The 13411-nt window shown below is 37.6% G+C and overlaps 1 protein-coding gene and 1 long non-coding RNA gene across 3 annotated transcripts in view; both read right to left on the bottom strand.

The window, feature by feature from the left end:
- Window positions 1–580: 580 nt before the first annotated feature.
- LOC107741596 (uncharacterized) lies at window positions 581–7771 on the bottom strand. Its single transcript, XR_001640215.1, has 3 exons — window positions 7099–7771; window positions 2663–2668; window positions 581–590 (listed from the first exon to the last, which is right to left on the bottom strand). It is a non-coding gene; the product is annotated as an uncharacterized LOC107741596 (long non-coding RNA).
- A 1630-nt stretch (window positions 7772–9401) lies between these two features.
- LOC107741594 (inositol monophosphatase 3-like) overlaps window positions 9402–13411 on the bottom strand; it is a 19788-nt gene continuing 15778 nt past the window's right edge. Inside the window, exon 5 of one of the 2 annotated variants that reach the window (XM_016554343.1) lies at window positions 9402–9900. In XM_016554343.1, the coding sequence (XP_016409829.1) occupies window positions 9632–9900 (269 nt within the window). In that variant the 3' untranslated portion in view covers window positions 9402–9631. The remainder of the gene's footprint in view (window positions 9901–13411) is intronic. The other variant, XM_016554344.1, reaches the window with a different exon arrangement.

Raw genomic sequence — 13411 nt, 5'->3', positions numbered from 1 at the left:
AACACATGCAGCTTTCACGCGCATCTGACAGAACCACTGTATTGCTGTTAATGGTTATTTTAGCAAATAGTTTGCTCCGTAAATTCAGTTCAACAGCATTCATTTGAAGAGGGTAAACTTTATCACTCGACTGAATCTACACATGCATTTTAGGTGCTCTTGCTCCGTCCAAGCAATAAATGCACGTCTTTGAATGAGCGCTGTAGCGTATTCTTCAACCACTCAGGTAATGTCAATACGACCCATTTCAGGGGCTGCCAGGGCTATATAAATGCCTATTAATATTTACAAGTAAATCTCCATATTATGCGTATTAATATTTACAAGTAAATCTCCATATTACGCGTAGGCTAGCCATCTTTCTATCTGACTCAGCCATCTCTCATTTCCACAAATCCGCTGCAGAACCTCCAGAGGTGGCGGCTTCCGCTGCAGAACCTCCCAAGGCGGTGGCGCCCACTCATGAACTCACTGCCTGTCCTGTCACAGCCATGGAGGCCGTCCATGAGCTCTCTGTCTGTACTGTTACGGCCAAGGAGGCCGTTCATGAACTCATAGTCTGGCCAGGAATATCGTTGCTGGGAACAGTTCTCGACTCAGCCCAAATGAGGGTGGTAGTCACGCCAGAACATGCACTGGCCATTCAGCAGCTCGCAGCCTAATTCAAAGTTGGAGCCTCTCGCCCTCTCAAGGCATTTCAGAAGATGCTGGGCCGCATGGCCTCTGCGTCTCCGGTACTTCAGTTGGGTCTGCTTCACATGCGGCCCCTTCAGTACTGGCTGAAACCACGAGTTCCGTCCCACGCCTGGCATCTCGGACACCACGAAGGTGTCAAGGTGGACCAGAGCAGCGCATGTGACGGACAGGCTTAGCAAGGACCAGACATGCTATCTCTGAGCAAGGTCCCCTCAGAAGAGTGGATGCTCCACCCACAAATGGTTCAGAGAATCTGGGAGATCTTCGGCAAGGCAGAGGTCGACTTCTTCGCCTCAGAAGACAACTCTCATAGCCCTTGAACTTAACTTTTTCTTCGTCAACTTATTTTTCGAAGGACAGGGATGCGTTGGCCCATGACTGGCCCGACCTCCTCCTTTACGCTTTTCCACCAATTGCCCTGATTCCACAGGTAATCAGGCGAATCAGGGAACAGAAATACAAGGTTTTGTTAGTGGCCCCGCTCTGGAGGAACCAACACTGGTTTGCAGAGCTGTCTCGGCTGCTCTCAGCAGCCCTGTGGCCCATTCCCCTGAGACGGATCTTCCTCTCTCAGGCGAACAGAATGATATTGCACCCCCAGCCCAAGCTGTGGGCTCTGCACCTTTGGCCTCTCGATGGGAGCCTGCAGACCTCACCGCGAGCATACTAAATACAATATCTCAGGCTAGAGCACCATCTACAAGATGGCTCTATGCCCTCTTCTTCTCCGCTTGCTGTACAGTGGTCTGTCTTCTTCACTTGGTGTACAGCCCGTGGCGCAGACCCAATTTCCTGCAACATATCTCTGATATTGTCCTTCCTGCAAGAGCTGTTGGATAAGGGTCGTTCCCCTTCCATGCTCAAGGTCTATGTAGCAGCCATAGCAGCCTCTCACGCTCCTATAGCTGGCCAATCGGTGGGCAAGAACAACCTAGTTGTTCGCTTTTTGGAGGGGTCTAGGAGGCTCAACCCGCCTCGCCCCATCACCGTCCCTACATGGGATCTGCCAGAGTTTCTTTCAATTTCTTATTAAGTGTTAAACGGGGGAAAAAAAACCACATTCATCTGGAAGAAGGGCGCCCAAATTTCTGTCATGCATACCCCCTTAAAACTCTTCATGGCACCCCTGTCTGCAAGTGATATTAACCATTTTCTTTGTTGTCTTCCCACACGCTGACATTCATCTTAAGCTCTTTACTGACATATGTGTCTCCTTGGTAAGCAAATATGCCAACTTTTCATAAAACATTTGTAAAAATTGTGGCAAATTTTTCATTTGTGGTGGATGTAACACCACAATTGTAATTTGTGTAAAAATGTATATAAATCATTTTAAAAGAACAAATCATGAATTGGTTTGTGATATTTCAGTTTTATTTAGATTGTCATAGTTCAAAAAGTGAAAATTTTCTTAGAATGATTTTCATATTTGAAGAACACAATAAAATAATTTCAGTAAAATACATTAAAAAACTTTGAAAAGGAGCAAAAATAAGAGAATGCTTAGTAAAAAAAATTATTTCCTAGATAAATTTAACGTGTTCTTGTAAAAAATCCCAAAAAAAAAAGTTAAGTTATATACAGTTTTAAGAAAATAATGGTTTATATATACACAGTGCCTTGCGAAAGTATTAATACCCCTTCATTTTTTTCACAGTTTATGTTGCCACAAAAAAACAAAAAACGGTTGCATAAGTTAAGTATATTGCATAAGTATTTGTACCCTTTTCTGAGACACCTGAAATTCCAGTATTGCTTGTAGATATTACTACACTTCAAGTGGAGTTAACCTGTGGCAAATTCAATTGAATGGGTATGATTTGGAAAGGCAAACACACATCTCAATTAAAGGTCTAAAAAGCCATGAGATCAAAAGAACTCCCTGTAGATCTCAAGAGAAGAAAATCTCCTGTATTATCCTTAATAGAAGAAGTTTGGAACAACCAGGACTAGAGCTGATAATGACAGATAACTGCTAAATGCAGATGTGCTTGGCGCATCATACCAAGAAACTCAAGGCTGTAACATTTTTTTGTTGCTTTGTTATTATTGTGTTGTAATAAATGCTCAGACGCATTAGCGTGAGGCCTTGGCTTTGCTGAAGGCTTTGGTGAGGTCAAGATCATCTGAAGGCAGCAGTGGCGGCTCGTGGGTTTTAAAATAGAGGAGGCACACTAATTGTATTGGTCTGGGATCCCTGCCGATTATTATTATTATTTGCTTAACCACTTTAAAATGGCTTTTTGGTTGCGTTTAGTCAGAAAACGTAAAGAAAACGACACACATACAGCAAGATAATATAATTTCACTTACCTGGCCTATCACTTGAAGCAAACATCCATCCCTTCTTAAAAGTCTGTGTTAAAAGAGAGCTACTGTTTGAATGACAGCTTGGTAAATCTGTTGGCGATCAAATATTCAATATTGCTACTCATCATAAGTACTTGTTACATTATCAGCGCAGCTGGAGATGTTCAAACTAATATCACGTAATTTACGTCTCTTTGATGATTGGTTGATATCAGAAGGGAGGCTAGCCTCCCTTAACGAGGTTTCTTTTCTCAACACTCCTCAGCACTGAAAGTGAACACTCGATGCTGATTGGCTAATTTTTTTTACCAACGGAGGCACGAGAGCTCGAGCTCTCCCCCCGGCCTCCCCCTACCCTTCTATATCACCTTGTGGTTGTAATTACATCAGCAGATTCGGCACATTCGCGATAGAAAAGTGGCACTTTCCCACTTCATTAACATGTTATGGTATTACAGCTGTGAAATTACAAACAAAAATACACATGCTGAGACATGAACTGAAATGAATTATGAATTTTATTAACATTAAATCGTCTTCCTCCCATTTTCACCTCAATATTTTGGGGAAGCTGTGCCTCCCCTGCCTCCCCCGACGAGCCGCCTCTGGAAGGCAGGTGAGGTATATTGGCTGCTTTGGTGATGGCAGTTGCTCTGACTGTGGTAGAAGAGATGACTGAGAGGCACTGGTTAAAACACTGGGCTCCCCAGCTTGTTATCTATCAGGGCCTCAGAATTAAAGTTTATAGTGGCAAACATCAAAATTACTGGCAATAGCAAACTGGCTATACTCAGGAAAAAAGTACCCAAAATACTCACGGCTGATGGATCATCTTGAGGTGGCCGAGTGGGGCAGTTTGCCTTGAAGTGTCCCGTCTGGCCACAGTATAAACATAGTTGGTGTCTGATTCTCACTAACAGTTGTTGTTGGTGAGCAGCCAAAGCATTCGATTGGGCAGATAACTGATTTGACGTGCGTCCAATTTGCATGGGCTCTTGTTCGTCCACAGGCAGTGTACTCAGGGCTGGTGAAGGTCTGGGAGGTCTTTGGGAGCGCACAAGATTTGTCTATACGAATGGCCAAATGAATAAATTGATCCAAATTCCTTCTCTCATCTCGGCAGGCTAGCTCTGATTGCAACTCAGGGTTTAATCCTTTTCTGAAGAGTACTTTAAATGTGTCATGCATCCAAACCTTATGGGCAGCAAGGGTGCAAAATGCAAGAGCATAATCTGCAGCAAATCTTCCCTGATGTAAATTAAGCAACTAATCACCAGCCTCCAAACCTCCCACATAATGTTCAAAAACTTCACGGAAAAGCATTTGGGGAGGCATTGTGGCAGGACTCATTCGCAGGTCTTGTAGCGTCCAGACCAGCTCATCTAACAGTTGTTGTTGGTGAGCAGCCAAAACATTCGATTGGGCAGATAATTCAGATGATAGTTGCTGTAATGCTGCTGGATCTGTCGCTGACAAAGTCTTCTGTGTTAAACAGAGTAATCCAGACAAGGGTAGAATGCTCAGAAATGTCCCATGGCAACAAAGGCTTCACAAAGAGCAATAGTCAGTTCAGGGCTTAAATACTTTATAAAAATGGCCTACAGGTGCCGGATAATCGGGTGGGCAGAGGCAAATGTAGTGACAAGGAGAGGGTCAAAATTCAGGAGAGGGAGCCTTCTGGTGACCGTTGAGAGGAGCCTCAATGTCCACATCCAAGACAGGTGTATGGAGTGTAGACTGATGTGAAAAAAAAAGTAATTTAAAGGCAGATTAATCGCTGCTGGATCTGTCTTTCACATAAAATGTGAAAAAGAGGTATGAATACTTTTGCAAGGAACTATATAAAGTATATATAGTTGTGCTCAAAATTATTCATACCCTCTGTAAATACGATCAAAGAAGGCTGTGAAAATAAATCTACACCGTTAATCCTTTTGAAATTTTATTACAAAAATTACAAAAACCAAAAACTCATTAAAGAATAAGAATTTAAAAGGGGGGGGGGGGTGATCTCAATATGAAATAAATGTGTTTCTCTAATACACATTGGCCACAATTAATCATTCTCTTTTATTAAATTTTTTGCAACCTCTATTTGCCAAGATAACAGCTCTGAGTGAAGACCTGTAATGCCTGAATTTTTTGCAACCTCTATTTGCCAAGATAACAGTTCTGAGTGAAGACCTGTAATGCCTGAAGAGTTTGAAGAATATTTGACAAGAGATCAAAGACCATTCCTTCATTCAGAATCACTAGACCTTTCAGATTTCCAGGTCCATGTTGGTGCTTCTCCTCTTCAGTTCACCCCACTCACTTTATATAGGGTTCAGGTCAGGACTGGGTTGGCCATTTTTTTTTAACTTCATTTAAAGGTTAGATTTTTTTACTTTTAGATGAAAGATCAAATTAATAAACAATGCAGACTTATTTTCACAGCCTTCTTTCACATTTACTAAGAGTATGAATCATTTTGAACACAACTGTACATGTTCAAATAAAAAACAACTGGGACAAAAAATTTATAGAAAAACGAGGTGTGTAAACAGTCACGTAAATCAACATTTTACCAAGAACATCTGTATTCTGGACCCAAGCCAGACATGGTGAATAAAAACACCATTAAGTGCAATTCCCTTTAGCATATCAAAGAAATGGCAGCAAGCCTTTTAGCAACATATCAATTAGATCAGTGAGATGGTAATAGATAGTAACTATGAATAATGCAATAATCCATAAATATGCTGATCATGGCAAGAATCAGCAGCCAGTTGTGTTTTTGATGAGGAGGAAGCATATACATGCCATATTATTAAACAACAGGCCTACTTTTTGTAATAAGGTCAAACTTTTATTTCAAACATTAATCTATCCCACCGATTGTCCTACTGTAAATATGGAGTTGCTCTTTCTTCGATAAAAGCCATCTCAGGAGATTGGCATGACTTTTCTCTAATTCGACATCATCGCATTGACACACTGGAGTTTAGTCACAGAGGGTTAGAATGGCATGCTGTGATAATTGACGATGTCTGCAGAAATAAAAAAATGAGGATTGTAGAAAGACAGTGTGGCATAGCTAGCTGTGAGGTGCTGGACAATTCATTTAAAGCTGCAAGAGTATGATTGTGTGGAAACAGGAAAACAGGAATTGAGTGGCTCAATTTCACTGCCTGCTGTGTCACTGCACACTCTGATTTATGTTTTAAAATGCATCCGCAAAACAGTTTATGCTGGTCAAGAAACTAAATATGGCTCCATGATCATAAAAACATACGTTTCTGTTTAGCATATTATACTTTTTATATGAACATGAAATACAAGTTCTTGCTCTACAGCACGTATAAAAACACAAGATAAAACTATCCTGCCACCTTGTGGTGGACAAACTGATGCTCTTGTTGGCTCACATTTATGAACATCTTTAAGATGTGTTGACCAATACTGATAAAAAACATTTTATAATCTGCTAACAGATGTTTAGATAATTTAAATGCAATAAAAGCACATTCAAATAAAATACATTTAAATATGCTTTTTTTTTGGAAAAAGTTTTCATTTTCCATTTTCATTTTAGTTCAAGTTTTAGTCATTTTGTTGTTTTCAGTTTTATTTATTTTAGTAGGCCTACATCAAGTTAAACTAAAGTCAGAAAAATTGCCTTGGCAACTAGCTGAATTTTTTTTTTTTTTAATATATATATATATTCAATTTTATTTCAGTTAATGTTTATTTCAAATAATTTAAAATTTATAAGGTTTTAGATTTAGATTTACTAACCATTTTCACAGCTGTATATGCTATTGCACCTAAAAAAAAAGGAAAAAAAAAAAGAAGGTTCACTCCATAAAACCCATAATCTTTATTTATGCAGAAAAAAGGCAGAATGAAGACATCTATCAATGTGAAGCCAAATTACATGCCTCAAATCTCAGACAAGATCTGTAAAATGGCACATGCAGATTTCCCCCCATTCCCCACATTACTGCTTTTATTCTTTCTCCTTTTTTTTCATGCACACAAGGTTTTGTCAGAAGGGAAACAGTACCATGACTATCCGTAGGGACTCAACAATCATAGCAAGGGTATGAATACTGAAGAGAAGTGGTGCTATGCACAAGGATGTCATATTCAAGTTATCTCTGTATTCACAGTTAAATCTTAACCCAAAACCATTTAAACCTGGTTTTACCATCCATTTTTTGAAACAACACTCTCAAAAAACAAACAGGAAATCAAATAAAGCTACTGGTTCACTTCATTTTTACTTAAACATTCTTTACATGTGTCAAAAAATACACTGAAAAAAAGTTTGTGTTGTTGTAAAATATATTAATCATCATAAATTCTACTTAGAAAATTGTTCTCCTTGATTTGTAATATTACAAGTAAAATGTACACATTTAATTCATGTAATTAATGAACTGTGTGAGAATAGTAACTCTTATTAATATTTACTTGTAATATTTACATGTTTTATAGTCACTGCACATAAATTTAGAAATATTGAGTACATTTTAATCTAAAAGTTCATCCGCGCATGCATGTTTGGCTTTGAATCAGAGAGGGACAGTTGGGCTTGTCATGGAGGAGATGCAGGGCTGGATTTTCTCGTGTTTAAGGTAAGTTTGCCTTTCTGTTTTAGATTTCTGATTTGTAATACTTTGGTCCGTGTGCATTTCGATAGTTTGATTCTTGTTTGCTTGACTCATTATACATTGACGTTCATATTAATCACATAACCTCATTAAAGTTAACTTGCGTGCGTTCACAGTGAGTGATATTTCAGCGAAAATGTTTTCAATAGTTCAGAGATTCACAAAGCTGTTTTTCACGTAAAAACTTGAGCACAATTGGAAATTACTGGAAATTATTTAACATTGTAACTGCTAGCTAGCTAACCTCGTTACTAAATTAAAACAATCGCATAATTTAGCATAACGCTTTCTGTTATTTCAAACACTCAACTGACATAATAGAGTTTAGAGCAATAACACTGTATCTCATTAATTGTCGTGTTTTGTCGCTATGCTAAGCTAACATGGTACCTAACCCTAAAGCACCTGTTGCCGCCAGCGATTATGTTTTATAGGACTGATTTTGAAAAGTGTGAATAGAAAGTGTTAGTAAAAGTGTTTTTACGCTTCTTTATGATGGTATTCAACTTAATTATAGTTAATTCCAGTCCAGTCTTGTTAGTTAAATCTTTTCTTTTGCTCAATCTGTAATTTGTTGGTTAAAAAGCCAAGTCTTATGAACAAATGTTTCTATCAACAGGAAGGTTTTGGATTCACTGCAGAATAAGCCGGAGTGTAAGTTGATGAGCATACAGAAGGAGTGATTGGTCTAATTCTCATATTCAGGCAAGTATAAATCTATGCATAGATTTGCATGATATAACATTACTGTTGTTATTTTTACCTATTCTTCACTGCATAATATAAAATTGTGGTTAAATGTTTTAGATCATTGTTTTAATACCACAAATCGTGTCTGTTTATTTACAGGGTGACCTAACTCTGACGACAAGCCAATACAGTGGACACTTGAGGTGTGGGGAGGAAGACAGACTGATGGTTTTCATGTTAGATGCAGTTTTGGTTATATCAATACTACCTAGCTCTGTCAGGTTAAAACCTCATCTTGTTGTTTGTTAAATATTTTTTTATATATATTTTATACCTCCTGGGGTCGAAACTGTGTATGTGAATGTGACTGATTCACTTATTAATGTTGGAAAAATAAAGAGTTTAATTGTATTTTAGTTGTGTTATTTGTGATAAAGGTATAGACCAGAGGTTTTCAACTCTGGCGCTCGAGGTTCATGTCCCTGCAGAGTTTAGCAAGCTTTAACTTTCTAGTAATCCTAAAGACCTTGATGAGCTTGTTCAGGTGTGTTTGATTAGGGTTAGAGCTAAACTCTGCAGGAAAGTGGACCTCGAGGGCCAGAGTTCAGAACCCCAGGTATAGACAAAATGAATATAGTTTATGTGGTTATATTAATCAAAAAGAAATTTGCAATGTTTACATAATCATAGGGAGTAATCTATATTCATAAAACTAAATGGGACATCTCGAACAAAACATATATAATTAAATCTACTTATTTACTTCAGTAAATAGTAGGATTTACTTAATATTTTGATAAATGCAAGGTTCCTGTCTATAAAATAATAAATAAACTTTACTTTAAATAAACACTTTTAAATTAAATATAATTAAGTAATATTTACTTAATTAGGGTGCAATTAGATTTAATTTCTTCATGAATGTTAAGTTTAGCAAGTAGATTTTACGTAATAATAGCGATTAAGTTCTACTTGATATTAGAGCAGTAAAATTTACTTTTAAAAAATCCTCGTAACAAATTGCACAAACACATTTTAAGTAAATCTTACAAGTTTTTTTTTTTTTCAGTGTACATAGCTAATGAACTGTACAACCCAAAGGCGCACTTCCTTTGTTTATAACCTGTAACAGTTTTCAAACTCACTCATATTCACTCATTCACTGATGTTGGATCAGTCACCTAGTGTCACAAGCAAATCTTTATTTTCTCATATTTCTACACAACTTTGTGGTACCGAAGAAAATGAGACTGTTAGGGACAGGACCGGGCAGTGATTTATTATTGTTTGCTCTCTTCCCAGGGTGGAAGTCTTTTCACCAGTGCCTTGTGGTCAGTTTTAATGCTCGCCAGTAGGCCGCCCTTGTTTCCCTCTGTCCCAGAGTAATCAATCTTCTCTCCTTTGAGAGTTGTCATTTGACCACCAAGAGACCTCAAGATGGCATCACCCGCACAGATATCCCATTTTTTGATGTACGTCACATGGATGTAAATATCGGCTGTCTCTTGTTCTTCATCAGTGGGGTCTAGAAGAGCTAGTACCTTATATCCTTTGGGGGGAAAAAGCACAAAGGTTGCAGTTGTACTTCCCCTGCTGCAGTCTACATGAGAAATTGCAATCGCCAAATATTTACTTCTGTATCTCTGTGAATATGTATATTCAATAGTAGGGTGCCATGTACATTTCATTTAAATGTCTTGAAAAAGTACTTATAATTACCAACCAACCAAACAATATACATAAAAAAATGTTTTGTAGCATAAATATTAATATCAGCAAATAAGTATGGAGATTCATTGTTATTAATATTGCAACAACAAAAATAATGTTCCCAGGATACACTAGAGTCAAATGTTTGGGGTTGATTTTTGAATGTTTTTGAAAGAAGTCTCTTATACTCAGCAAGGCTGTGATGATTTATTCATAAATGCAGTAAAACAGTAATCATGTGAAATATTTTTACAATTTTAAATAAATGTTTATATTGCAGTATATTTAAAAAATTTAATGTGTTCATGTGATGGCAAAGCAAAATTTTCAGTAACCATTACTCCAGTCTTCAGTGTCACATGATCCTTCAAAAAAAAAAAAAAAAAATCGAATATGTTGATTTGATGCTAAAGAAACACTTATTATTTCCAATGGTAAAACAATTGTGCTGATCAATATTTTTGTGGAAAGAATGATAGTTTTTCAGGACTTTTTGATCATATAAAGTTCAAAAGAACAATATTTATATGATTTTTTGCTGTTGTTGTTTTTTTTTATAACATTAAAATGTCTTTACTGTCACTTTAGTTCAATTAAAATCTTACTGACCCCAAACATTTGAATGACAATGTACAGTTTTTCTCAACTGCTTTGGCACATTTTTCGAAACGGTCTTAATCTCTAAACTGCATGTGCAATTGTCAAAACTGTTTGCTGAAATATCAGAACGCTATTGCATGTCTGGAAAAGGTAGTAACTCACCCAAAACATTTAATTCATGCTTCAAAACCTAGTTATTGTGTCAGTGCCACCAAAATAAAAAGCGTTTTTGTCATTGAGCCACACTGGTCAAAATGTTTAGACCATTTATTTGTTATATGCAAAATATGTTATAAGTAAATTTCCTTTTGTTATATACAATTTAATTTCATATTTGTTATATGCATTTTATTCTACTTTTTTTTCACAGACTGCTTTCTATACTATACAAAAATTTCAGTTTTGTCTCACACTGAGCATTTTAGATAAATACTTCAACAGTAGGTAAAAATGTAGAGGGAAAAGTCACTGAAACTGAAATTTCTCCATTGCTTATTCATTTTTACACACTATGTTGTCTTCCCGAGAATACTTTTTGTGCACAAAGAAAACAATAATAACAATTTATTCAGCAATTTTTCTTTACCGTCTTCCACCATTTTGGAGAGTACCCCAGAACGTAATCAACGTAATCAGCATTGTTTACGTTCAGTAGACAGCGGCGCATGCTAAACTTAAACAACGCACAAAAAGTATTCTCGTAGCTTCGTAAAATTAAGGTTGAACCCCTGATGTCACATGGACTATTTTACCAATGTCCTTGCTATGTTTCTGTGCCTTGTTTGTGGTAGTATCCTTGCTGTCTATGGAGGGTCAGAGAGCTCTCAGATTCCATTAAAAATATCTTAATTTGTGTTCCGAAGATGAACGAAGGTCTTACGGGTTTGGAACGACATGAGGGTGAGTAATTAAAGGCAGAGTAAGTGATTTTTCAAAAACACTTTAGAAAACTGATTCGCAAAACAAACTTGTAGCCAATCAGCAATAAGGGGCGTGTCTACTCGTGATGTGGAGAAGAGCGTGTTCAGTGCATGGGACGGACATTAGCCGAGCCGAGCGACAGAAAGATAGAGATGGCGGATAAAAAACAAAAGAGGAAAACGTCTGCGGAACGATAAGGCAAGAAGTAGGACCCGTGTAAATATCGGATCAGCTTTCCAGCGCTGGAGAGAACTCAAGGAACGGAGGCCTGCGATCGGACGCCGAGGTTGCTTTGTTTCTTCTCAATAGGTGAGTAACACCGTGTCTACAACAGCTAAAGTCTGCCTACACTGGACACGATCAAACGACCGTTGAAAACCATTTGAAATTTGTGTCAGCACGTCATAAATAGAACCCGGCAGCAGTTTTCTGTCGGGATTTGTTGCGCCGCGCCACTCACGTCCGTAGACACGGTGTAACATTAGTTTTGCTTTGTTTCACAGAACTAATCGATGCCTGGGTTGCATACATATATGTGGGGCGGAGCTATCAAAATAGGGGCGAGACCCTTTTGGGGTAGGGGCGTGTTTGTTTTGGTGATTTCAAATATCAACATTGGCTACCAGAAATCCCTTACTCTGCCTTTAATGACCGAATTTTCATTTTTGGTGAACTATCCCTTTAAATCTGCAATAACAATGTGTTCTGTCATGCATCACATATGCACACTTCAGCTTATTAAGCATAATCGGCTTAAAAACGTGCATGTAAATGCACTCAATGTTCACAGTTTACATATAACACAAATTTACTGTACAAATTAAAATGTATTTATACAGCACTGCTGCAGCTGTTTAGGGTTGTGACGCGTTCATCCTCGTTAAAAAAATGATAGTGATTGTGCTCGGCAAACTTTACGAACATTTATCAAACTCTTCATATCGTTTTATCGAGGAAAATTATATCGCAATAATTATCGTTATCGTATTATCGCCCAGCCCTAATACAGTATAAGCAAAAACAGCAGCCATAAACAAAAATAAATAACACAAATTAATAATAATAATAATACACAAAAGTTTGGTATATATATATATATATATATATATGCTGCTTGCAAACTTGATTGATTAGCAGGATTGTGATCTCCATTTCATTAAAATGGCAAGTAGGGTTTCAAAGGGGCAGAAACTTTCCAGTGATTTTCTGGAAACTTTCCAAAAGTTTCTGAAAATGTACACATTTTTTCCCAAAAGTGTCCAAAAAAAAATCACTACATTTTCCAAAAATTCTGAAAACTTTCAGGAAAATTCCATCCCTTTGCAAGCCTAATGGCAAGCCATTTGCTAACTTAGCAACCATTCCATGTCTGATATTTAAGGAATTTACACGCTTGTCTTCCGGTTCCTGTCTGCCGTGCTGCTGAGTGGTTTGCGACTGTAGCTCCGTGTAGCTTCGCTTTTCTGTTGAATCTCTATCTTACTATCACTCTCTGTTGTTTAAAGTGATAAAATATAACTTAATTCCCACCATATTTCTGATATTATCTATCAAACTAATCTGATTAATTTGATTGTTCCCTTTTATTCTAAAACCGTGAGTGCAGCATGTGTGCAGCGCGTTAGCATTCGTTAGCCGGTTAGCTTGTCATTCGTGTTTCCATTCGCATCTGTTGCGGTTTTCTTTTTTTCTCTCGCTCCGTTTCTTTTCTCTCTCGCTCCGTTTTTTCACAAGTTCATCAAACAACAGTGGTAAGTCAGATTCATTCATCAATCATGGTGAGTAATGGCTTCTTCTCCTGCTATTGTTGTTTGCACCGCTTGCCACAT

Source organism: Sinocyclocheilus rhinocerous, unplaced genomic scaffold, assembly GCF_001515625.1.
Source record: "Sinocyclocheilus rhinocerous isolate Xijiao unplaced genomic scaffold, SAMN03320098_v1.1 scaffold3603, whole genome shotgun sequence".
Lineage (NCBI taxonomy): Eukaryota > Metazoa > Chordata > Actinopteri > Cypriniformes > Cyprinidae > Sinocyclocheilus > Sinocyclocheilus rhinocerous.
This window is presented reverse-complemented; position numbering and strand designations above follow the sequence as displayed.